This window comes from Branchiostoma belcheri, unplaced genomic scaffold (assembly GCF_001625305.1).
Source record: "Branchiostoma belcheri isolate BF01 breed outbred unplaced genomic scaffold, Haploidv18h27 scaffold22, whole genome shotgun sequence".
NCBI lineage: Eukaryota > Metazoa > Chordata > Leptocardii > Amphioxiformes > Branchiostomatidae > Branchiostoma > Branchiostoma belcheri.
Genome location: NW_017803713.1, coordinates 2,784,730 through 2,812,312, shown reverse-complemented (window position 1 = coordinate 2,812,312; position 27,583 = coordinate 2,784,730). Strand labels below are relative to the sequence as shown.

Sequence of the window (27,583 nt, the reverse complement as noted above, 5' to 3'; positions counted from 1 at the left end):
CAGATGGAAACTTGCTGCCTAAAGATGCCCTTTGGCATGAGGTTTACCAGTAGCTCAGATCAGTTTGAAGCCTGGGTGTAATAGTTAATGGATAGCATATGTTTTGCTAGTCACTATGTGTCTTTTGTTTCTGTCGTGTTATATGTAGTTCTATAGATAGCTATTGTAACTTAGTGTAAGTTGTGAAGAGTATAGGGGCTGACTATAGTATTCAGTATGTCACCTTTCTTTAGCTTCTCAAATTGAAAGAGAGGTGTGTATATATTTGTAGAAGGAATTTCACATTACGCATTTAACAATTAAAGAAAACACAAAACAAGCCTGTAGAACTGCAAATTGTTTATTTGCCACGTCTGTGGCAGTCTCTCCCGTCTGTCCTACACCAGGTCCTACGCCATGACCTCGTACATGGTTTATTTCACACGTCAATATTCTGTGAAGTCCACATGGCAACTGACGAGCATCCCTCATACAACAACCTAACTTTATCTTCAGTGCAGTCTGGGCCACAAGGATACAAAACAAGATGCCATTATAAGCCAGCCCAGTGGTACAAGGCAGGCCAAATCACTGCCCTGCCTGTATGGAAATGTCCATTCTTCTCATATTATAAAAACAGTGCAAATAAGAAAGCTAGACTAAAGCAGTCATACAAAATAGGCAGTAGTAATAAGGTAATTGCATATCTTCCCTTAAAACCATTTAAGGTTTCTACTTTGTACAGTATACATACATGGGAATAAAAGTTTGTTACAACAGTCATACATTTGTATGTAGGAAGTCAAAAATGCCTATTGGAGGAGGCTACAAGTGGAATCAACACCTTCTTTACTATCGTAAGTTTTGGGGGACTGCACTACGCTCAGAGCCATTGGAGTGTCACAAAATCACACAGCCCATAAAAATATCTTGTATCTTTTGATAAATCAGAATAAAATTTAGTTTCATAATTTTTTTCTTTCTATACATAATTGAAGGGAGTTTGTCATCATCATGTCTGATTATGAGCATATATTTACAAGACATACCAGTGGCTCCTTGTATAAAAGAAGCCACGTCAATCCACCAACCAATGCAATATACAAGTCGCTATTGTAATTGGGTTAACATGGTTATCATTTGCAGTGAAGCAGAAGTAAATCAAAAGCCCTACGCACAAATCTTGAAACAAAAGATATTCTCATGTCCTGTGAATTATACATGTACATTCAGGCACAGGAAAGCCAAATCAGTTGACCTCTCAAAAACACAGTCCAAGTTGAGAACAAACATGTCCCACAGAACGGCAGAGATCTGACCATCTCAGTTCCTTGGTTTTCACCCTCTCCCAAGGCACAGTTCCAAAAGGATATATAGAGTAAGGATGACAACACTGCAGTAATTTCTCTTGAATTTGCATTTACTGCTAAAGCTGATGAAAGAAGTTGGCCATAGCATCTTGCAGGATACACATTTGCCAATATATATATATATATACATATATATATGTACATGTATACACCTCCATCCCAAGATTTTTCAACCTCAACTGTTATTCTATGTGCCAATCTGTCAAACATTTTAGTGAAGAAGTTACAGCAGCCTCTACTCTAGCCTACCTGACAAACTGGAAATTTAACTAAAACACTCAAGAGGCCAGAGGTCCCAGGAGCTGTCAACAGGGTTGTACCACCACTGGGGACAAGGTGGGTGTTTTTTTTTTAACCATACACAACAAAAAATAAGCTGACAGCCAGTACTGACATCATTTCTCTAACTATTTCAACCCTCCCAGAATTTGGGTCTATCAGAAGTACACATAGGTTTTAAAACAAACCCGCACACTGTTGTTATAAGGACTCAACAGTGGGAGGGTAGACAGCTGAAGAAATGTAGGTGGGTTGGGTGCTTTTAGAGCAATTGAATGGGGTGGAAGCAAAACAGGTTGTACTCCAGAACTGTTCTGGCAACCCTTTCTGCAGTTGTATCAAGGTATGCTGGGGGGGGGGGGGGGGGGGACGACAGGTTCCAATACCTGAGCTCAGTGAAGGAACAGCACCTATAAATATGGAATGATTCCTTTCAGTCTAAACCTGATTTTCTATGCGTAACAATACATGGGATATCAAAGGGTGGTGGTTTACGAAAAACAATATGCAACTTTTTTTCATTTTCAGTTGATCAAAACTTTTTTTTTTCATTTTCAGTTGATCAAAACTAGTCCAAGTCAGAGATTTGAGAAAATAATGTTTTAAAATACCCATATCTAATACTTTACTGTGGGTTGTACAAAATCATCAGAAGACACCATACAGCACAGACACAACAAGCCTGGCAGTTAATTGTTATGATTGATTGTGCAGAATTTTGTTACAATGCTGCCTTTGAAGATCATGTATCTGGGTTCAAGGGACTGTCATTGTACCAATTTTAATTCACTCTTAAAAACTGACTGATCTAGTACAAAAGCATTCCCCCATTCCTACACTACATTACTGTTGTACCTCAACGTAACATATTTTGACAAGAATGCTACAGAAATGTGTGGACCATGAGGGGGCTATAGGCATCATAGCAATGCTTTTCTTTGTTGGGAAAAATGACCACATACTATGAAAATAACACCCTGCCATTAAAAATGTATGCCTTTACTGGCAAAGTCCCTGAAGGTAGTGGGTTCATTTAAGGTTACCAGACCTGATAGCTTGACTGGTGAAGTAGAATTCAGTCTTTACCAGTATGTTGGCCTGACTTGTTTCTCCCAGACATAAAATAAGCCAAATAAAAACTTAAGGAAAATGTATCAGCCTTGCAGAAAGTTTCATTTTTGAGGGTATGTGACCAGTTCCCCCCCCCCCAAAAACAAGTAACAAAACAATCAATTTGAGGTGTAAAATTGATGTCAAAATTCCAGGACATAACAAAAAGATCTTTGATTGACATCCTGTGTCACTACTGTAGCACCTCAACAGTTTGCATCCACAAAATCCCACCATGACTTCCATAAAAATGTTTCACATGAATATTTAGGGCAAAATACCTGAAAAGGGTAAAATTACCACAGCTAGTGTTCAATCTAGTGTTTGTCAATATTTCTACTCAATAAAATGTAAAATTTTGTTCTTTAAATTCCAGTGATTTCAAATAATCATAATTTTTCCAGCATTGTTCAGATATTTTTGTTATCAGACACATACAACAAAGTAAAAGCAGTGTACTTATGATTCAGTGCAATTACAAAGATTCTGACTTCTCAAAATGACAACCTATTAGTTAAACATAAAACAGTTGGGAAAAGATGCCCATGAGTCTAACTACCGTATTCAACGGACAACTGAGCTTTTTTAACGTATGGGGTGGTTGGAGTCCAGGCTTGGTCACGAGTTTTCTCGATTTTAGGGTCACTTGAGGTTAATGCCATCTCAGGTGCGTGAGGCTTAGGCTGTCCTTAAAGCCCAGCCAGAGGTTGGAATGCAAAGTTTAAGGCATAGAGAATGCTGGGCAGCTGTCCTACATGCTATCATGCACACAATAATAAATACAACTATCAAGGACATAGAGCTATCTAGATTAACCCATTCTCATTTGCTGTCTCTCAAGAATCATGAATACCCTTTTTCATGAAAGCTATCATTCATTGTTTTTGTTTTTTTACAAAAAGACTACAAATGCTTTCATGTGGTAACAATGCCAATAAACTTGCCAACTCTCTATATACACTATTTACTATATAAACTCTACAGTCTGACCAGCTCCTACATTCACACGCTCCCTGCCGACCATTGCACAGTGGAGCGAGGATCACTTTGCAATTGAGGCCCTGGAACTGCGGGCATGTGTACAGTTTCCACAAGAATCCTGCACGCGATAATTCTTGCTTATCGGATGTGGTAACGTCCTTGTTTTTTTCTCTATGGCGTTCAATGGAAGAAAGGTGACTTTTCAGTGGCTTGCATCATACAGCTTTGTGCCTCCCGCCGCAGCACCGACACCGGATTCCACACTTGTAGCACAGCTGGAGCGGCGGATAACACAGGAGGCACGGCACCACGCAGGTTAAGGCAGAGAGTGCAGCCCACCTCCTACAGAACATGTCATCGCTCGTGTCACACGAACACGGCTCCACATATTCCCCCTCAGGGTCCGACATGCAATGATAAACCATCATCTCAGCTGCACTCATGCAGCTTACTCTTTTCATGTACTGTTGTGTCTGGTCCGGCGCAAACTCACAGCTGCCCGGCCGGTTTACCTCTGGACTAAACATCTCACGGCAATACACACATCGCTGCTCTCCGGTCTGAGGTCTCAATGGCTCTGTTTGACTCTGTGATCTTCTGTCCTGGAATAGCTTTGAAGGCTGGACTGTTACTACGCGGGATTTGCCACTTTTGGAGGAACTGGCATCTGTCCGGATTGGTTCCAACATAGGATAACTATAATCGTGCACTTTCGGATAGTTTTTCGAAAAATGAACATACGAATCTGCGTCGTCACTCGTACTCTCACTGCTGCCCACGGGAAAGGCCAGATGTCCAGGCAAGTCAGCAAACGCCGCCCGGCCTGTGGAGTCAGTATGCCTGATCCATATGTCACTACTGTCGCTACTGTCCCTGTTGCTATCCTGTTTGTCTTTATCTTTGGCTGACTCAGTCTTGATGAAAGTGTGCTCCTCCTGGAATATCACTTCAGGATGTGTCGTCTGAAAGGAAGCGGGAGCAACAGTCAAGTCAAGTTTACCTTTATATTGTACAAAAACTTACTACCTGGTACCTACTTCTACCTAACGTGCAAGAGCTTTTACATCATGCTCCAGATTTAATCATCTAATGTTAACTGATGTATTGGTATCAGTTTAGGTCTGTGGAACAACATACTTAAGCATGGTGATATACTCGTACACTATTAGTGAAAGGGAATGTCTTTTACGGGTATGTTCAGAAAGACACAGGTGAATGAGCCATGCTATTGCACTTACTAGTAATATGACATGCAATGTTGCAATGTTGCAAAAGTTCTGTGTTGGTCATTAATCATGGACTTTGACACACATCTAAGTGCAGACTGGGAGAACGTCTGATGTTTTAAGTGTTAAGGTTTGTCATTAGCTTTCCTATATGACAGTGAGATCATTTTCCCCCACCAGGACTACAGGAAGGTTCTATCCACGTGCCCCTACCATTACAGGGTGGCAACACGAAGTGCTACCTGTCTCACCTCTCTGGTGGAGTGTAATCTGCGCGAGCCGCGGATGGGCCTGCTGGGTGTGATGAAGTGTACTCTGTGGAGGTGGGAGTGGGTGGTGTGTGGGTGGGAGAACTGGCTCAAGTAAGGGTCATGCGTCGCTACAGTCACCGGCTTCCGCTCCTTCTTTGGCGGCTTGGGCGTCGGCTCCCGACTGCTGTCACCATCTAAAGACTGAAAATGCAGAACGTAACAAATTCAGATACCTAGTCGCAACATGAACAATGATGTTTCAAAGACTAGTGGTTATTTTTCAGTCACTTTTCTACAGCTGAACATTTCCAAAACCTGAAGCAAAAAAATACACTCATTCTGCAATCCTAATGACTGAGCAAAGGATTCCTTGGTAACTGAGAGCTGTCAGCAAATGGGTGGCATTAAACAAACTTTGCCAAATGGAAGAGTAGGTGGAAGCGGCTCTTCAAAGGCCGGCCCAGGGGCTCACGGCAAATGTTTCCTGTCCCACCAATCATTTTTGGTGTGCTGTGATGTAATACAGGCCACTTAAGATGGGATATACATTACAAAATTTAGCATCTCTGGCTTAGGCAAATATCTATATTTTGCTATAACAAAAAAGTATCATTATATAGATACCTTTTACAATATACCTTTACTAGACATCCAGTGATAAAACTGAAATGCAAAGCTTCCAAATGTCAGCACTAAAATCTTTGAAATATGTTTTAACATATACCCAATTGATATGGTACCAAACAAATCAGGTAAAAACTTACAACAAAAACATCTTCTTCATCAAGTTCACCTGGTGAAGACTTAGGCACTGAGGAAGGCGATGATTCTGAAAAAAATAAGTATCATGAGAAGGTTGTCACCTTCTTTCTGTTCTGATACAATACTAAGATAGGTTAGGCTAATAACATCAATTGTAGATGGCAACAGTACAAAGTATGAAAAGACAATCCTATATATTTTAAGAATATATAATGATAAAGACGTGTGACAGTTGAAACAGAGTTGAAGCAGATACAAATTTACATCCCAAAACTTACCATGTATCTACTACAGCAGTGTACTGTCAAACAAAGTTTATTCTAACAGTAACTTAGTCTTTGTGTATGTTTTTCTAAGAAAGGACTATAACAAGGGGAGAAGAAAATGAATCAATAATGTGAAGCAAAATTAGCACTGACAAAACAAGAAAACTTACCCCAGTTATTGAACATAAATCCAAAGGACAGCATGGAAAAGTGCAAGAGAAAATAACTTTCTGAGTGACAGTTTGAAATGTTTGACAGAATCATTCTATGACCTACTTAATGTACAACTGGTCACCTTCAACTTGGAAAGACACAATGACTTTGGAAATCTCATGACATTTTACCCTTATGTTTTAAGTTGTTGCCAACTGCACATCAGGAATTAATTTAAAGGTGTCTTTACCTCATTTATGTCATGATGAGTTGATGGGGTTTTGCAAATTCCCAATGTCTTTGCACATGAAGTGACCAATGTCATGTATTATAAGGTGGAAATGTCATAGAACTACATATACTTTTCAAATGTTACATGGTAACAGTAAGCTACTAGTAAGTTTAAAGCCTGTACAGAAATGCACTTTTTCAGACACAAGGGTCAGATGTTACCAACTGAATCCAACACAGCTTATACATTAGCTCTAGAATCAAAAACACATACTACATGGTTTACAACTACAAGTGACATCCATGTAACATCCTCTTTTAAGATCTACTCCTTGAACTAACAAACATGCCCCCAGATATCTTAAGAATGCCTTGTTCAGTTTTGCAAAGTCAAGGAAACGTGACTATGGTATTGTTGGCAACTTGGCAGGCCATGATGTTTCTCTTCTAATATACTGCTAGTACTTGCAAAGTACAGTAGTTTCACTACAAAGTATTCTGAAGTCTCCTATGAAATCAACAAGAAACAAGCTAACCAAACCACTTTCCATACCTGTATCTCACGACTGCAAAACTTATCCAAGTCTGACCTCCACCACTTGTCACTTGAGACAATTCCAGGGTATCAGACCTCCTTGAGGCTACCCTCAAAACTTTACAAGAACGGTCTGCTTTACAACAATGCAGGATCTTACCATTTCAAGGGTATGTATCTAACAAAGCTGCCAGGCAAAGACAAACCACTAACATCAAAATTACCTGAGTTGCCTCTCCTTTGTACCAGCAGCCATACCAAGAAAGAGCTCTGAAGAACAGACTGTGCAAGGCCAACCTTGGGCAAAGGAATGCCAGTAATGCAGCCACTCTGACAGGGTCCTGACATCACTGGCAAGTGGCTTCAGATCAAACTGTAAGGAGGGGGGGGGGGTCTTCTTTCTATCTCCTGGACTTTTTCCTTCCGCTATCTCAAGGGACACTGACATCCCCACTTGAGAGTTCTGAAGGTCAGGATAAGAACATATTGGGGTCGTGTGCTAACATGCCTCTTTTCCAATTACTGTCTGTTATACCAAACCCCGCCCTTACTCCACCTGTTACATACAGGTGCAAACACAGTAAGAAAAACTACCACATATTCAAGATACCAAACTGAAGATCTATGTATCTACTGATGAAAGATCCACTGCAAATTGTTAAACAAAAGCAGGGTCCAGTTGTAGGAAATCTACACACAACCTTCTTTATACTATCAACATTTTAATTCTTGACAGGTAATTATACATGAAAACAAAAGTAAAAATCTTGGCCAAGACCATTATATATTTTTTCCATTCATAGCCATATATGTAGGGCAGGGCCATAATTGGCAGTAACCATGCTTCATTTTTGTGTGATGGTTCTATCTAAACCTCTAACTGTTGCATCTGTCTGTCTTCCAGAGGAGGCTGGCTGATAAGAGCTGTGTCAAGAAGAATTCCTCTAATCTGGAAAATCACACAATCTGGATCAGAGGACAGCTGTGAGCATATCCCACCTTTTACTATCTGGTAACTTTATACAGGAGTTGGACTGGCTTTGCAGCCTGACATCACACCGCACCTTTAAAAGTGTGTAACCAAACAGAAGTGAATGCTTGGGGGTTCATCTTATTTCTTTTACAGCAGAGGGAAGAAGCCACAACACGCTCATTGTATATACACAGAGCCCAGGAATTGGGCTAAAACAATGCCAGCTGTTATGCCTACAGGAAAGGAAATACCTTTACCCGCAATTCCGCCACACCATCATCAAACGTTAACAAAACTTTCCATGTTAAAGCTTCAATACCTAAAAACAATGCAACATCTGTGCTTTAATATGTTGTAAATTATACCACCATTTCAAATAAAAAACACAAAGAAAGGATGATCACAAGGAGAGGTCCGTCATATGAAGAAGTCTGAAAAGATACATTAGGGGCATGCTACAGCAACTGAAAATGAAACAAATTACAAGCTACCCTTCTGTATTCTTCAGAATCAAATGAGCTACACACAGTAACTAAGTCTTACCAAAAGTTGTGGTTCAGTGATGCCATCAAAGCAAACCAGTATCTCTCTTGAGCTGTGCTGCCTCTCTCTCAATCTTATCAAGTCTGTCAACATGGCAGAAGTCTTGTCCAGTCAATCCCCACAAGAACAGGTGCTGATGCTGTCTCCTTAGGGACGCCCCAAGACATTTCCTTAATCCCCCATGACATTAGTTTCTTTTCCCCTCACCCTGCTGTCCCAATCAAGCTGGTGTTGTGTTACAGGAGATGAATCATTGGACAGTCTTCTGTTGTCTCCCAAAGAGCTTACATCCAACACTAACCAGTACAGTAGTCATGACTAGTTGTGAACCTAATATTTGCCTTACAGGGATACATATTTCATATGGACTGTTTACATCAGGGTATGGAATGCCTTCTTGAAAACTTTAAGCCAAGCAGGAGAACAAAGACTATTGACATGAAACACCTGCCCCAGACTTCCAACTTGGATAAGCAGACCACCTCTATGCCCAGATCAGCAGAAGCTTTTCTAATTAATGTTACTCTCAGTCTGGACTGTCTGGGAGTGCTGAGGAAAATCTAAACCAAATGGCACAATCATTACCAACCACATCATAGCACTCATACTAGTCATAGCCATGATATGGTAGGAGTATCCTTAGGGCCAGGCCAGAAAAGAAGAAAGACTAGTCTGAGCTAGTTCAATCCAGCCACCTACAAGCCAGGCAGCTTAGTCCTACGGGGCTGCCCACAAAGGGGCTCTAAACCTGCAGGCTTTGCGGAACAGTAAAGAAAAGGGAATGCGTGAGGAATGTAAAGCGGCAGAGTAACCAGTCTTAGTTCCAAGGGCGGATAGACGGTCACCTAGGTTTCCTCAGGCTGGGGCATTGTGGGAAAGATCCAATGTCCCCTCACTAATGTGACACACATGCTGGCTGAAACCCTGCGGAATGTCCGCTATTTCCTGTTTGCTGAATCTGGGCCTGGTGATGTCAGAGGGGGAGGCTGCTGTGGGCCACTGGCCACAAACCATAACATTGGGGCTCAGCCTACAACAGAAAAGTCAACTCAAACTTTGTACACCTGAATTATATAGATCTCAATGAACTTTGTCTTTCAACATAAACAAATATGAGTAAGGTACACAACTAAATAGCTATCGTACATTTGCGACATTAGATCTTCTTTCATGTTACTTGTTCAGATTGAGAATGAATGTTAATCTTCACTACTACAACTGCTCTTCCATCATTCCCTGTGCTCTTATTTGGAAGCATATTTGGGGATGTACACTTTTACAACGAAAATGAAAATTTGTTACAAACAGTTTGACACATGGAATATCTCTAGGATATAGCAGTTCAACAGGTGCCACACATCACTTGTAAATGACTGTTCTCCTAGTGGTTTGTCTTGGTCAAAATTCCATTGCTCAATAACAACAGGATCAAGCTGTAACCTGTACTTACATGTACTCTTAGGGAGCCTCAGGAAGGATTGTGGTATTGAAGTCACAATGGGAGGGGTGGGGGTGCAATGGAAGGTCTTATAGTACATTTTGTACATGTGTATGTCTAATGTCTGTCAATTTTCTTCTTACCCCACGCCATTCTTCTGATATGTCCCTTTCCTACATTTCCTCCATACGTCAGTCTTACTGACTTGCTTGAAACATCTGTTTTAATGCATTACTTCTTGGCCAATCAAATGAGCATTCTTGTCAGCCAATTGTAGGCCTAACTTTAATGCAATGACCTCTCATGTTCCTTTCAATGATTGATGTAACCTTGGCACTGACATGGTTGACATCATTGGTCATCTGTGGTTTGGGGAGTTAACCACATGACTACAGTAAGTACAAGTACTCTCTCTGATACTGTAAATCACTTTATGTTCACGGTGGCAAATGTTCACGGTCTGAAAAAAATGGACACATTCCCAGTGGTGGCAGGGGCAGCAAAAAGAAATTCAGTGAATCATTTTTTCACGGTAATGATAAGTTCTCTGTATAGAAGTGACTGCGAAACCCGCAAATACAAAAGTACCGATTTACAGTAGATCATGAGTATCACGTTGAAGTCTATAATAGAATTTCTAACAGAGAAAAATCTCAAAACCATGATGTCTCTCATTTCATTGCATGTATATCTAATATATGTGCAGTGGATCTGATCTCAGAAGAACACAACTTTCCTCTGCAACTTTCCCTTTGTCAAAGACACAAGCCTGACACAACATACTTAGCGCCTTCTTCCTTCCTGCTTTCCTTCGATTCATCTTAGGCAATCTCAACTGCAAACATGAACAAACTGGGAGGGGTTAGTTGCCATGGCAACATGCCTGTCACTGAACAATTATACTTTTTCTCCCATATGGTGAGTAAAAGTACCCACAAAGAACTGCACAAAAGGCACAACCTGGCAATTCTTCTCCATGCTAATCAAACCGAAATAAGTCCACCTTGGAGTCTCCAACATAACTGACAATCATTACTGTACAAATCAAAAGTGCAGAGCATGCTAATGCCTGCCTGCTTTCCCTCCTTCCCCCCTCTAATATTTACAGTGGGCTATACTTTGATTTGGTAACAGTTATTGTTCAAACATGAGGGGAAGAAAGGCAGGAAGAGTGTGGGTGGGCATGGAGTGCTCTCCCCTTCTCTATCCAGGAAATTTGCTGCTGTGACGTCAATGCCGCATATTCCGAAGAGATCTCGGATCTAATGATAGCGGGCCTCAAATATGCCAACATGACTCATGACCATTTCTCTTAAACAGTGGAATGTATAAAATGAAATATTGGAGGTTGAGTCATCAACGTATGGATATTGGATTTTTCTTTACATATATACTAGTCTGACATGATCAGCAATTGAGGCATGACACCTCATCTTTAGAAGCATATCCTAAATACCAGTAGTCATGAACTGTATGCAAGTGACTGAAAAAAACCTATACCTGGCATAGTTGAGCTGTGCAGGTGAGTCCACCATATCCACGATAAAATTGAATAACTTACTCTTTCAAGACTTTTCTGGGAAAATTTTACTTGGCTTCTGCTTGCCTGCATAATTTTGTGACTTTGGCCATGTTTTAGACCAAATTGAGATGACCGGGGGGGTTGGTTGAGGGATTCTGGTTTCATGCATGCACAAGTTCCACTTCCAACACGTTGGCCTTTGGTGTAAAAGCATATGTAGATATTAAGTGCAATGCACCTAGTATATGGGATGGACAAAAATGCAGTTCGTGAGGGAAGAAACTAAGGGGGGAGGTTTACTTGTAGGTAAATGACATGTAATAGGTAAATGCCACACCAAGGTACATCAACATGGCTGACCTTCACCTTCAACAACTGGCTGTTTCTTTCCAAATTAGGAAGCAGTCTACTCAAGGATTACTTCTAAAGTTAGACTCCTGCATCTTTTCATTGCCGAAAGTAAGTCTGTTATGAAACCTTGAGCCACCTGGTAGATACATGTCCCCAAAACAGCTCGCAAATCCCTTCCTCAGGCTACACAGGGTAGTCCTTCCTAAATCCATAAAAAAAGCAACAACTCTTGCCTGCGGTCAAAAGCAATTACGACTGGTCTACCTTCCCACCAAGAACAAAAGGGCTGAAACACAGCGGAAGGGAAGTGCCTCTGGGTGTTACTCTTGTATGCTGCGCTGCCTGCAGTTTGCTGGAAGGAGAAATTTAATCTGCCGTCTACCCTTCTGTTGTCACCATAAAAGTCATTAACGGCTTTCCACAGAAACTATTCTATACTTTCAATTTTTCCTGACTTCATGAAGAATTGTCATTGTAAGGAACACATGATTATAGCTGGAACAGATCATGGAAGTGTCCTGAAATGTGTGTAACTTGTTTTCCCATGGATCCTTCTGAAAACTGCAAAATCATAATTCGGTTTTGACAAACCTATGAATAGACAATGCAACTACTTATTCTTTCTAATACCCTTGATCCGTTCAGTATAGAAAGTCACTGAACAAATGGGTGATGATCTTTCAAACAAAGGCCACTTCTCTGGATTGAAACCCCAAAAATTTGACATGTTACAGACAAACCAGTTATGGAGGAAAACTACCAAGAAATAACAAAACTGTGGGATTCAACTATGTATCTGGATCCAACTGTACATACAGTACCTGCAACATTGGGACCTAGCTTTGCAACTGATATTTGATAGCAACTACACTGCTACACTTGACAAGTTTCTCCAGGTGTTCATACATTAAAATGGGCTCCCGAATAATAACAACTACATTTCCTTGTCTTTCGACTATCAGCAGCATTGGGAACTGCTAATTGGGAAGACCATCAAACAAAGTCAACCTGGTAAAGATGTGTATTCTAGCATTTGTGACACAATTTGTGTTGCCCTGGCTTTTAGCCAAAACTGAGACACAGGTAACACACCACAGCAGTCTCTCACCTTCAGAGAGGTCTTCTACAGCCCTCTTGATTCCCCTGTCGAAGGCACGGGCATCTCCTGGACTCTGGAAGGTCAGTCCAAATCTTTTCTCCTCCAGGAACCAGTGGTGGAAGATGGGTGTGACTCTGTTGTACTGGACGTCTTTTCTTAGCGTACATTCTAGCACCACCTGTGGGACAACACAAAGGTCAAAGGTAAATCACAAGTACATCCTCTTAGGAAAACAAGGGGTCTTTGTTTCCCACAGCATGTGGTAGAACCTGAAGTACTTATGAATGAGGACAGGTATGACTGTAACACACTCATTCAAAATGCCATGATGGCAGCTTTGAAGGCATTGACTTATGACATTTTGTCTTGTGTCAAAAGTTGTATAATGGATACATGATTTGAATTTTTGTTGTTGAAAGTTAATTTTCTTAAATATTTCAATATTTTTAACTAAATGATGCTGAAGTAAGGACAAATAATTGAATTTGTCCTTCATTAAATGAACAGCTATTTACATGACAGGGCTCGAAATTCATTTTTGGGAACAGGTGCACTGGTGCACCCAACCTAAAAAATAGGTGCACAAAATTTTGTTTGGGTGCACCAAATAAAACAAAACCTGATTACAGACCTTACTGCTCTTCTTCTGAGCTTGAATCTGAAATGGGAGCTAACTTCAAACAAAAAGTTAAAAAAAAACAAGTACTGCAAGAAAGATTTACTACAAGAAAGATTTTATTTTTTTCTGACACTTAGATGCCAAGAATATCCTGCATACCATTATACATTTGATATGTACAAAATACCTACAAAAATATTTGGGTGCACCTACAGAAAAAAATTGGGTGCACAGCTCCAATTTTGGGTGTACTAAGGTGCATATGCACCCAGTATTTTGAGCCCTGCATGCAAATAATATCATGTTTTCAGAAAACTAAGGGGCATTTTTGCATTATTGTCCATCCACTCACCTTAGACATACAGCAGAATTTGAAACATAATCTCCTTGATGGAGGTCATGAACAAATAACACAACAATAGTCTACTCACTGTTTTGTCTTTTAACCTCTCTCCATATATGACGAAGTCCTTCTTGGGGAGGACGTCCCCCTCCTTCTGGAAGCTGTACACCCCCACAATGCTGAGACCCCCTCCCCCGAGGGGCAACCAGCCACCTGAGGAGTCATCTCTAGTCATGACTTGGGCACGCACTCGGACAATCGAATTGTCCCTGAAATATACATCAATAAAAAACATCATCAATATTTGGTATTTTCAAACATCTGCTTGGAGATGAGGGTGGCTTAGTCATTATGTGATTGGTCAAATTGTAGCATTTACATATTTTGATGCAGGTGTTTGAGTAGTAGGCAGGACTACCGGGGCAGTCCAGTTAGATCCTGGCTGCAACTACCGGTATGTAAACATGCCCCTCCCCCCAAACCTTACAGTCAAGGTCAACAACAATGCCACGTCAGCTACCTCAAAGGTGAAATACAAATGACAAGGTCAAAATGTTACAAGTCAGAGTTGCTAAAAGTGATAGACAATAGTTTAACTTTGAACCACTTCAAAAATGTAGCCACCCACTTTACAAGCAACACTGCTGTTCACAACTTCTCCAACTCATTGCAACAAATTTTGTTCCATTGACATTTTCCATCCCAATGTTTTCTGATACTGGTAAGTTTTCATTGCTCTGACGCCTGTAGCAGTCTTTCTTGGCACGATATCAAATCTCTCCCCCTGCACCAGTGACAGGTTTAACCTTTTCCTTCAGACAGTCTATTTCTGCCTGCTGGTATCTCAGTTCCGGCAAAGCCAGCACGCTGGCTCCTTCTCCATCCTCTCAAAGCTCTGCCTTCCTGTACGGCTTACACCAGAGAAAGGGGACCGTATGAAAATTAAGGCACTAGCTTTCCTTACAAGGCAACAGTTGGTGCAAATTTAACACTGCTGCCCTTCTTAAATTTTCCTGGGCAATGTTTTATTCATAACCAAAAAAGGCAAGTTTTTCTCCTTTACACAAATGTAACTACCGTACAGTGCACGTTAGCTGACTTTCAGTGCAACCGACATTGTTCCAACACTATCTGGAAACATGGCTTTGAAAAACCTTTGATCCATTCATAATGGAGCATACCTTTACCATCTATGAAAAATGTTGTGGACTTGGCCGAAGAGTTTCTAACATCCCCTCCAAATGACTGTTACATTACCAAAAACATGCATACAGATTTTAAGTTTAGCACTCAGATGTGTAGACTGGCATTTAAATCCCAACATACTGATCTACATTCAATGTTGGCCACACCAAGTTGTTGGTTTTTGGATTTAAACAAAAAAACTGCTAAACTGTAATATCAACATGAAAACAGAGTTTGAGGTGAAAGTCTGTTCCTAGGTACAAACAGTTTTAAACACTGTAGCCATATTCATCTGTTCTCCTGTTTTACTATTGCTAAATTTGACTTTTTTTGAGAATCAAGGAAATAACTTAGTCCACATGAGCTAACCACCAGACTGTACATGTTACATTTGTAAACTGAAGTCAAGTCAAAGTTATCCTCCCTGGTGATGTTACTTGGGTAAATAGGGTACTTTGACCTGAGCTACATGGCCAGCCTGAACAGAAGTCAAAGAAACGGACAACCTTGTCGACTCTGTGTTTGACTTAGCCCAACCGTTGCTCACAAAAATCAGTCCCCGTCCAAACAATCTGTCAGGACCCCTGTCCCACTGATCAAACAAATGATGATGTATTCACTTGTACATATCTGATGTCAGCCCCGATCGATAATTGTTACCGACTCGGACTGTTTAAACAATCATTTATACCAAACCACCACACCCAGAAATGACGAACTTTGCACAAGACACAAGGCTGCGACCAATCAGTACCTGTTCTAAAACCCAAACCTGGGAGAATAAAACACAGGGAGGAACTCGTGCTGAAAAAAAGCTCCATGGAGGGCACGTTATCCCGTGGTGTCCTCCAGTAAACAAGCCATTAGGCCTACCGGACGTAGCGAGGGAACATAAGTATGTAGCTGATAAGCTCGGGGCAGAGGGTAGGGGCATGCACAGCTACATTGCACTAGTGACTAGGAAAAAAGCCGTCCATTTGGCTGGCGTTTTCATCTTTCAGGTTCAAGGCTTTGCCAACTTCATAAGATGTCCTTGGATTTTTTGCTAAAAAAGTTGATGCAAGAGAGCTGAGAAAAGTAAAGGTGACTTTAGAACACTATTCATTAGCTTCGTTTAAGACTTGTTGGCAAGTGGCAAAACTTGTGCTTCCAGGATGCAACAGGAGGATGCAAATTCTTGAAACAATGCTGAAGAGAAAAATTAGATGGTGCTCAAAAAATTAGACCCCCATGATCCTTCCACCTTATCTGGTTTACTGCATGGTCTTGTCATTTATAATCAGCCAAAAAAACAACAATATCTAAATACCACCTGAAAAGCGAAGACTAATACAGAGGCTACCTGGTCCACCCCTAAAACTAGTAAAAGGCACAAATTACACATGACGGTAACACCATATCTGTACCAGTACACATGTGCATGATGATCATATTTCAAAAACTTCCCACGACAAAAGTACCACCATTGTCAAAATGCTACTGTGCATGAACAAACAGGAAAGGCAAGATCAAGGGCTTATGGCAACCATTCCAACCATTCAAGATGGAGACAAAAAGAGACCAAAGGTAACCTTTTACTGCACGACAGGATGAACTTGAAACATGTCTGTGGAACCCAACCAACTCATATCAATCAGCTCACACATCTTCTACAAATTACAGAATGCATAAACTAATTTAACCTGCTGTAAGACTCACTGGAGAGTTACTAAAACATGCGGTGCATGCAGAAATGACCCCACTGTGCACAGGTTAACCCCGTGTGGGAAAGTCATTGTGGCAGAACATAAGACTGCTTTGGAATTTGTTTCTTCAAATCTAAATTGATTAAACCCAGCCAGGAGAAGGGCATGCTATTTCCAACTGTTCCATAATGTCGTTCCAACTCCCTTGTTGCAGCAAATTGTGGTTATATAAGAAAGATTTGTATTTCAGTTTCAAGGTTAAGTGTGTGTAATTCTAGCCCATTGTGTATTTTGTCCTTCAAGATTATTCCAGTATGTATCAGTATGCAGAAATTAACACAAATTATAAGGGCTTTTCACTCTAGACAAGTACATCATACATGTAGATTATCATACAACCTTTTTCAGTGGAATTTTTCAGATATAAATTACAATGTTCAGCAAGCTCTGATTACTGATTTTCAAGTGAGTGCTATGATTTATGAATTGCAAATTGTGCAAGCCTCAGTATTTAGTAAGTCGTATACTGTATTCATAAAGTGCAAATTCTACCTTTCTAGTTTGATTTGTAGCATCAAAATCTAATCCTCTGTCACTGATAAATCTTCTCACAGAACATTTCACAAATAGGTAAGTTATTCAAATGCTGATTTTTACTTTGATAATGTTTCAGCTACTAACCACATGGAGAAAAGAGTTTCTTTATGATTAAAGATGGAGGTAAAAGATACCTCCATGATTAAAGCAAAGAAAAATTTGGAACAAACCTCTCTGTTAGAAAAGGTTGCTTTTACAAATGTATTTCCTGAGGGAACACAGAGCCTACTGATGACCACCATATGGAGAGAAAAAGCACACAGTATTCAAGAACTTTCTCCCCTTTATCCCACAGGCTTTGCTAAAACCTAAATGTATTTGTAAGGTTGGTTTAAAAACATTTAAAAACATCATATAGTGGAAGTTTGGCACTTTGAGTTCATATCATAGAAATTGTTAATCTAATTACTCTATAAATTCAGATAAGTTCTTTATACCCCACATTACCAACTCTTGAAGACAATAAATCTGTGCATGCAACTGTTTATAAATCATGAACACCCCTCATTTGAACTACTGGATGTCCATTTTGCCCCCAGTAGTCGACTACTGGTTCTCAGCCCTGTCACACATAACACAGCAGCCTTATTTGTTTTAGGGCACAGGGCCCACATGTCTGTGGTTTGGATCACAAACTCCCCCAGGAATCCCCTACTCCCTACATGCCACCATACAACTCAACACCTGGCTACAATGTTCACTAATATGCAGTACTGAGAGTTCAAAAAAGAAACATAACATTTTGAACTGAAGAAAAATTGGGCCACTGTGTTGGTAAAGGTTTCGAAATCCTGCTAGACAGGTCCTGACAATGAATAATTAGGACGACATGTACATTGACTATCATGTTACTCTGGCCCATTTTTATACCTTGGTAAAGGATGTAGGCTCATCAAATGCACAGCTGAATCACAACCTCTAAAATGTTCATACAATATACAAGCCATGATGTGACAGTTTCTGGTAGTTTGCAAGAACAAAATTTTACCATTTTTCCCAATAAGTGTCTTGCCTCAATTCAAAGAACCGTATGATGTGCCATTGTACTGGCAACCTTACACGTTATGGAGCAGAATTCAGAGTGTGTCAAAATTTCTACTGATGACAAAGGTGTTCATTTTTGTAGTAAATCTGCAACAACTAGTTGTTACTCTTCTTGGAAATTCAGAGGTAGAGACCTCATCATAGTACTGTTGTCAGTTGAAAACTAAGTCTCAGATAATATTAAGAGATTACTTGCATCCAAAACTTTTTACATATATCCTATTCAAGACCTCAGATATACCACTAGAACTCCTGCATCTTAAAGTATGTGTCATTGCAGACCATAAATCCCATGATTCCATGGGCCATGTAGACGCAAACAGGAAGTCGTTTACTTGATGTGATTATGATGGAAAATCCTTTCAGCAGACATAAATAACTGCTGAAATATTCATGCCTTCCTGTCTAGCTTGAACCCTTACAAAATTACCTACTTTCAAGACATTTCTAAAAAAAGCAAAATCTGAAATGATAACTACAGGAAACGATTTATTGTTTCAGGTACCACGCTGCATGAAAAAAATACATGTACATATCATGGAGTCAAACAAATGAAGTAAGAAAGACACTCAGCCTACCTTACTCTTGTAACATAAATGGATGCATCCATTGAATTTAATACTAAATGTAACCCATTTTAATTCTTACAATGGTCAACATTACAGACTACTTTTTCCAAACAAGCAGCATTTCCCTCCCTCCCCCCCACTACAAATACCAAAGCTAATATTTGCTCACCAAACTAACTCTCAAATGAATTGAATTTATTGAAATCTTAAGCATCTGCCATTGTATACTTTAAGTGAATGACAAGTAGTTCAAAGACGTTCAACCTGAAGGGCTTTTACAGCGGTGCTACCCATCATTTTATATTGTAGGTAAAACTCCCTTCAGAGGGCATGATTGACATGTTTACTGGCAGTTAGGCACATGTAGATACTGCTTGAGTAAGGGCCTTACCAAGCTAAAGGATTGTTTGGATCACTGAACAGGTGAAAAAAAAAAGAAAGAAAGTGACAAATTACTGTGAAAACTTGTTGGAACAGCCAAACTGTTTGTGACATGTTTATGTGGTGATTACACATTTTAAAACCCCATGGATTGATGGAAAGATTTTTTTTAAAAGCCTGCAAGATGCTGTTTTGACCTAATATTACAAATTAGAAGGTCTCCGGTGAACCTCAATCTATTCTATGAGAAAACCTCATGGGTGCCCATAAAGTATCTTCCAGCAGGATGGAGGCTGCACTGGTTCACATCTGACCCAGTTTCCCAACTTTATGTTTCCGGTGTACCATTATTGAATAATTGTGGTGGGGTCAGCCTTCGTTGCTGCAAAATTGATGCTAATTTCTACATGTCAATAAATGTTCAACACCAAAGGCTGTAGATTGTTAACACTTGTCTGTGTGGCATCCTTTCTATTATCAGGAACAAGTGAAGAAAATGAGGAGGGTCAGAGGGGGGATTTATCACACAACTAGGTTGATCACTGAAAAAAACTGTATACCTATGTCTTACATTTTTCAAAAAGCACGAAGCATGCTTGAATACAACATGTGCAGGCTCAACCTGACTTTCAAAACATCATATATGTAACAAGACTCAAAATGGTCATGGGAACCTGGCAAAATAAAGCCTACATCCGGTTTTGTTGGGTTTGACATCTTTTTTGGTATCAGTGGAAGATAAAATGCCCCACTAAAGGAGATAGTAGGGAACCACTGCCCCCTTGACCCTCTCCTCTCCCATGTTACCATTGCCAGGGGTTGTCTGCTCCCAGCTCCAATTGCAGGAAGCCAAACTGGCAGTGTTGGCAACAAACAGTGGTGCGGAAGTCTGCTGTGTGGTAACAACAAACAGCAGGGAAGAGGAAACACAGCAGTTGCTCGGCCTGGGTAAATCCTTCCGCCCCACAGACACATGGTTGTGAGAGATAACTGGACAGATTCAGAGCAGGACATCCCTTCTTAGCCAGCATTGCAGACTACAAAAAGGTTTTGATATTACCTGCCTTCTTTCTCCTTATAATGTTGTGCTTTCTGATTCCAGTTCTGTATCCAGTTCTGATTGCTGCTGCTGCTTTTGCGACATCTGCTACCATATTACCAATAACAGAAATGTTATGTAACTAGACCTCTCCAAAAAAGTCACAGAACACAGTCACAGAACGCCCCTGTGAGACTTGCCCAAGAGGCTATATTCATATAATCGACTTTCTGTAAGGTCTACAATGTCTGTTAAAGCTCTTGACTTTGAAATAAAAAAATTTTAGGTCTGAGGTAGTTTTTGACTAATAATTATGGTCATTTCAACTCAAAATCTATTCACAATTTGTATTGAGCCAAAAACTGTGTAAGAACCAAGTTTCAAATTGACTGACAAAACGGCATTATGCTGCATAAAGAAGATGTCCGTCCTTTCAACTTGGCTGTCTCACTGTTGATGATTATCTCTTTGTGAAATTGCTTAGAAGAGAGCAGGTGCCCAGCGTTTAGAATAGTACCCATTGTTATTTATAAGGATGCCTCCAGCCCAACCCCTCCTGACCAATCTTTCTGGGATAGTCTTAAGGTTAAACCAATTATCACACCGTAAATGTTACTTTGAGTGTAAAAGGTGAACAAACCGCCAAGCATGAAATTATTTTTAGAGCAGAGCAATATAATAAACATAACTGTGTCATTGGTACAGATATGTTATGAATTATCATGCTAGTCATGTGTCATATTTTTGTACAATTAGTAAAAAAAATTATTTTCCCTGAAAACTCCCTTGCACATTATCTAACATCAGCATGAAGGGTAGATGTTTCCCTTAATTTGTCAAATAGAACAGCACAACTGCAGGTTTAAAAGGGTCATGGAGAACTGGCACATATGATAATGATGCTTCTGACCATTAACTGTTTTGTTGAGGAAAATTAACCATTTTCAGCAATTCAATAAAATAAATGAATCAGTCAAATACAAATCATGAATGTGCTTTTTGGGCATCATTACTACTTCTTTCTTCTCAGATCAATGACTCATTGCTGCAAGTGTCACATATAAGAGCAGATATATACACATACTAACACAAACTTATAAAAAAGAATCTAATACAACAGAAGAAACAAAGTACATGTGCAAGAAGTTTTTCAATACTGTACATGTAAATTGATACATCAAGTACCACATCACAAGCATCCTTTGAACCAATTAAACAGAACTATGTAGGCAGCACTCATCCTCTGTAGGATTTCCATGCTTGCTATCAAAGCTGCAATGTAAAAGAAGGCTGCTAGGGGACCAAACTTTAATCCAACCAGTGTCCTCATCCAATTAAAATGCCACAATATCTTAATTGGCCCTAACACCGGAAGGGTTAATCACCTTTGCTTCTAAGACATATACTCAGGGCATCTTGAATAGCCATTAGCATGATCCTGTTCACAAACAACCTTATTCTCATACATACAAACCAACCAACCAAACAACAAACTAAGCCATGCTCCTAAAATTATAATCCTCTAAGCAGAAATAATCAAGCTTTTTTTTCCTCCCAGCCTGTTAGTTTTGTCCTCCTGGCTGCCATCCCAGCCAGCCATAAGCTACGTAGGAAGTTCCAACCATCCTTCCCTGCCAACATGAACCCTAGCTGAGGACCTGGGAGGAAGCATGTAATCCCTCAAGGTCAAAGGTTTGCCATTCCTCCCTCTTCCCTGAAGGTCACTCAGCCACTGAAAAGACCCACATGTGAAAACTTCCTCACAAAAGGGCTGCTGCTGCTGACCTTACCTCACAGCCACCAGGGTTAATATTGCTGGAAACTGATCTGCCAATGCCATGTCTCCCTCCCTGTCAGGCACAACTGTTGGGGGTAATTAGATTCGGAAGTGGAGTTGTTCTAGCATGCCAATCCAGGTGTCCACCAGGTGAGGGGGTCACAGCAGTTTCCTCTCCTTTCACTGCTGACAGTTCCCATATTTATTCTGTTTTTGTGTGTGTTTGTATGCTCTGTTGTGTCTGTACACAAGCTGTGCAGTTGCCTGTATTGTCAAATGAGAACCTTCATAATTGGACATTGGCATACTTCCAAGATATGCCACAGTCCAATGCCTGCTCTCCAGCCTCCCCGAAGTTATTGAACTTCTAAACATGAATTAGAATAATTACAAGGTATACACATACTTAACTCGGTCCTCTCCTGTTTGTAAATATGCCCCTAACTGCATACATACCGATGTTTTACTCCTAATTGCGACCCGACTACAATTTGCCCATCCGAACATGACCATCCACAATCCCTGGTAAAAAGCCTGTATTCTGTTGTGTTCGCGACAACATTCCTGAGAGCATCCCGCTTATCCTCCTTCCTCCATGAAGCCCACTAAACAAGAACCAACTCGTCGGGCAGCTCGCAGTGATTGGCCCCGGACAAGCCGCCCTGGATTTGGGAGAGCACTCGAGAGTGCGTGCCCCACCTCCCCGCAAGCCCTTCCTGCAACCCCACCGAGACATGTTGATAAGATGGCTTCCGGTGGCGCACACCCCGCCGGAGCCGTGTTTATGAAATCCACCCGCACACAGAAACCCTGAAAACTACACGGCCAGGCCCGACGGCAAACCTCCTCCCCACAAAATGGCACGCCGGAAAGACCACGTCTGTGCGTGAATGAAAACTTCTCCTCCCTGGATTATGGCGTGTTACAAAGAGGCTTTTTATGAATGAAAAGCACTGTCACATGGTTCGATAGCTGACTATTGATAGAGAGGCCCCCTCGGTGGGAGGATTTGTACGTGTGTTTTCCTCCAAACCTCAGAAAACTTTGCTAAATACACTGGCTACAACAAGAATAGAGTGTAACGCATGGATCGACCCTCCCCTGCCCAGAAGATAGCACCACGGTCTGGCAGACGGCACATTTTATGAATGAACCAAGTCTGCGAGCAGCGCGGTTTTGGGGAGGGTAGCCCTCACGCCGCAAAATGTATACACACACACGACCCGCCACCTAACTCATGGCCTTCCCGTGCGATCGGGACGGGGACAGACCTTCACACAACTTTTGTCACCTCTACGATAACACTGAGAAGGGTACATGAACATGACAGTACGTGGTTAAGCGTTTTGACACAGATCGGGGGCCCTCCTCTGTACCTAACTAGCTGCACCTCCACCGTCGGTCGCCCGAGCTATCGCTCTGCAACACTTGAAATGCAACATGGCCCCCCAACTTTGCTACACCAGTACCCCCACTTACTCCGTGAATTGGCGCTGCCCATCCATCGTCCTAGCACCGTAAATCCAGAAGATGGTCGTCGGGGGCCGGCGCCGCGCCCATCCTCGCGCTACAGCCCGGAAAACGTTTAATTTCGCCCCAAGTTTTGGCCGATTTCACCGACTTTCAGCCTTCATGTTGGCACGGCTTCAGCTGGGGCCGCTCAGGAAATGGCGCGTCACCACCCACACTGCCCGCTCCTCCGCGCAAAGTAGGTCGTGAAACCATTCAACTCGGACAAACTGCAGTATTTCCTGGATACAGGGTTCCCCGTCAGTCTGTCAAGTAGAACACAACAATACTCAACCCTCAAACCTACAGATTTCTTCCACGAATTGACGTAAAACCTCGTTCACTGACCGTAGCAAGCCCGAACTGCAACTTGTCAATTAACGCGGAGTGATTTTGTCATGAAAGACCATGAATGTAATTTGACCCTGCCGGGCGGAAGGGACGCTAATGTATGCAAACAGCAAATACTGGCGGTGTTTGGATAAGGCAGCCTGAATTACTGCACACATGATTGACATACGTCAGTACGCAAACTCGGCCTGTTTTCCGAATGTGGGCCCGGGCGTGGCATAGTAACGGAGGAAAAAGCTTCGGAGGAAGAAAGGAGGACGTGAGGAGGACTGGACAGAATTGCTCATGCAGCTTAAACTTTCTATGGAAACTTTTAGGAGATTTGACAAGTCGGAATCTTGTAGTTTGAAGTTGTACTACTGTATTAGAGTTGTTGCCTTCTTGAGCGTTTCTTTTTCCATATTGCAAAGCAAGTGCAAGTTGTTGGCATGCGCATTCCCTTTTCTTGGGCAAACCGCAGACAATATGTATCACTGTCACCATAAATAAAATGAACAAACATCACTTGATCGTTGGCGAACGGTTATATAGCAAGAGGGAACACAGTGAGTTTGAAGTACATTGTGTATTGGGCCTTCCTACAAAATGAGATTGGTCATCGTCACTGTAGTATACCGTCCATCAGGATGTACAGATGCATGTTGAAAGAAAAGAAAGAAAGTAAAAAAATAAAAATAAAAAACTGTTTCAAGTTCCATCTCGTTTTCCTGGGAAAGAGCAACTTACCATTATTTCTGTCCGACCCTCGTGCGTAGACAGGACGTCAGCGGCCTTCCTGTGCAGGTGCTCGGCTCCTACAGGTGCGCCAAGTCTGACCACTCACCGTCACGTGATCGAATGTTCATGTTCGACGTTCAAGTTGCCGACTATGAAGTGGTTAGAGGGGAAGTACACGATGACAGCTGATGCTTTCCCCGTTTTCACAGCTGGACTCAGCCACCCCATTGACGTGGTGCCGCTTCCGTAACTCGGCTATATTCGAGACACTCGGAAAACCTGAAGGTGCATGCAACTGTCTCGCGCCGTTGACAATAATTAACGGCAAAGCTGATGCCTTTTCGTGTTTTGGGGAATATCCTCGTGTTTCTGTCTATGTATATGTTTATGAAGAACATAGCTCAAGAAGTTGCAATTGCCAATGTAATCATGCTGTTTTGTAGTAACCGGAATCTAGTGTACAGTTGTCAGTGGATACCAGAGAGAGCTGGAGAGAAAAAACGAACGAAAGAAAGCCCGGACAAAAAAGGGAAAAGAAGAAAGGATTAGAAAGGATGAAAAAGACAAGCTACTACACTACTTATATTCGGACATTGGAAGTTCGGGCCGTCCACAAAAGGACAGACGTAGCACAGATTCACGACCCCTATCCTTCCGGACCTAACATGCATTGTATCAGAACCATTATCGCCTTTTCAACACGTCTCAGTGAGGAGCAGCTCCAGATCATAATGAGCTCTCGTGGGCAGAGTGAAATCCAGGGGCCTTGTCCATTGTGCGCAGCTAAGAAATCAACAGGCGCTCTGGGAAAATCTCCATGACAACCGTAGAGCCACGCCCATCGCCAAGGTATGAATGGAGGCATGGCCTTGTATGGGTTGCGCTGGGGGACGTTCCAGCGGCGCGGCGGCACGTGTACACGCGCGTTGCGAGGCGAGGGGATAGTCCTCCTGTTTTCCAAGAACTTACAGGGGCCACGGCTATATTTAACGTAGCGTTATTGGTTTGCAGACTTCCCACGGAAATGGCAAATTTTGCCTGCACCACAACGGAAGGATTAACGTTACACAAGGCTCCGAGACATATGTGTTCCCGATTTTGCTGACATCAGCCTTAGTCATTCTACTTTAGCTTTTCAAATATTAGAAATATTTCAAATATTGAATTGGTCAATAGATTCAATTCTTCATGAACATATTCGGAAGTATTATTAACATTCTAACATTTACTGCACGAGTCAAGGTGTAGCCAAAGACAACTGCTTTCTTGTGAAACTTGTTTTGTGTCACTCACAACGCTTATTTCGTGCCACCAAAAGACAAGAACTGTCGGTAAATGTTGAAATACCACTACATTTTTAACCGACATCGATCCGTACAATACAAATGCCTGGAAAAAATTAAACAAGGATGCTGTATTCATGTATCATGTGTATATGACCCTTAATCTATAAACCCTACACAAAACCCTGCAGGATGAGAAATGACAATAACGCTGTAAATTCCCAGTACCAATGCATGGAAACTCAATGACTCATCATCATCCCCTCGATTTATCGTCTTCGGATGACGTCATGACCGGAGGGCCGCTGAAGTGGCGGGAACACAAATAGAATCATGATCAACAAACGGACCCCTCCGCGAGCTGACCTGTGTGATCGGCGCGGATGTTAGACTTCCTCTCTCTGCTCTCCCGTGATTAGGAAAACGACGCTTTTAGAAATTTATCAAAATAAGCGTGGGTGGCGGAGCTTGAGTACCAGGGAAACCCTTCCGCTGATATTAACCACGCAACGTGACCAAACAAGTAACATCATAAGGACTGCCCTCGGGAAGAAATGTTCGAAAGCAGGTGGCACACGGAATACATTATACTCACGTTGTATTACGCTTGTGCCAATGTTTGAAATCCCAGCGTTATATGTATGCGGCTAAGCCTCATATTTTTGTTTCCATATATGGCGTCATTGCAGAAATTTCATTTCTTCATCTATTTTGTTATTTGTATATCTTCAAAATTAGGCCAATATCTTTGTACGACATTTCCATTCTGTGTCAAAATGTACGCCAAATTTGCGAATCACAATTTAATTTTATTGAATCTCATTGATTCCCTTTATTTGTGGGAAGTGCGCCATATTGATTCTACCCAGTCTATTCACTGGAATGTCAAAGGTCATTATTTTGTTAATCACAACATTTAGGACAAAGCGATTTCGCGAACCAATGGATGGCATTGGCACAGCCTCCCTGTACGTTGCATCAATGTGCTTCATGCAGGTGAATGTTGAAAGCCTTATTTCCATTCAATAAAGACCGCAGCTAAAGAGGTGGCAAGATTTGATGGCTTGTTTGTGACTTCGCCGAAGCCGCTCGAATGACGTCGTAAAGTTGGCGTGCACAGATGGAAAGAGCAGATTTAATTCAATACAACGAATAGGTCTGAGTATCCGACGCAAATCTCCGCGCCCTGACGATCATTGATGAAATGGCTTCCGGGAAATTTCCAGTCTGCCGATCCCGTCGGCGGTAATTAGATCCAATTATTACATTCTGTAACCGTCGGAAGCATTAAGGAAATTGCAAAATACAATCCCTTCCAATTATATGCGGGAGAATTAATGTTCGCTGTTGAAATATTTAGGGTATTGACAAATTTGAAAGAAATAGTTCCGGATTTCTACCCACACATAATAGAC

The 27,583-nt window shown here is 41.4% G+C and overlaps 1 protein-coding gene across 1 annotated transcript; it reads right to left on the bottom strand.

The window, feature by feature from the left end:
• Window positions 1-324: 324 nt before the first annotated feature.
• LOC109470194 (sprouty-related, EVH1 domain-containing protein 2-like) lies at window positions 325-24,219 on the bottom strand. The gene is made up of 6 exons (XM_019769016.1): window positions 23,788-24,219; window positions 14,120-14,300; window positions 13,079-13,247; window positions 5,961-6,025; window positions 5,197-5,397; window positions 325-4,681 (listed from the first exon to the last, which is right to left on the bottom strand). Exons 1-6 carry the CDS (start codon window positions 23,811-23,813, stop codon window positions 3,935-3,937), a joined length of 1,389 nt encoding a protein of 462 aa, XP_019624575.1. The 5' UTR covers window positions 23,814-24,219; the 3' UTR covers window positions 325-3,934.
• Between the last annotated feature and the right edge of the window lie 3,364 nt (window positions 24,220-27,583).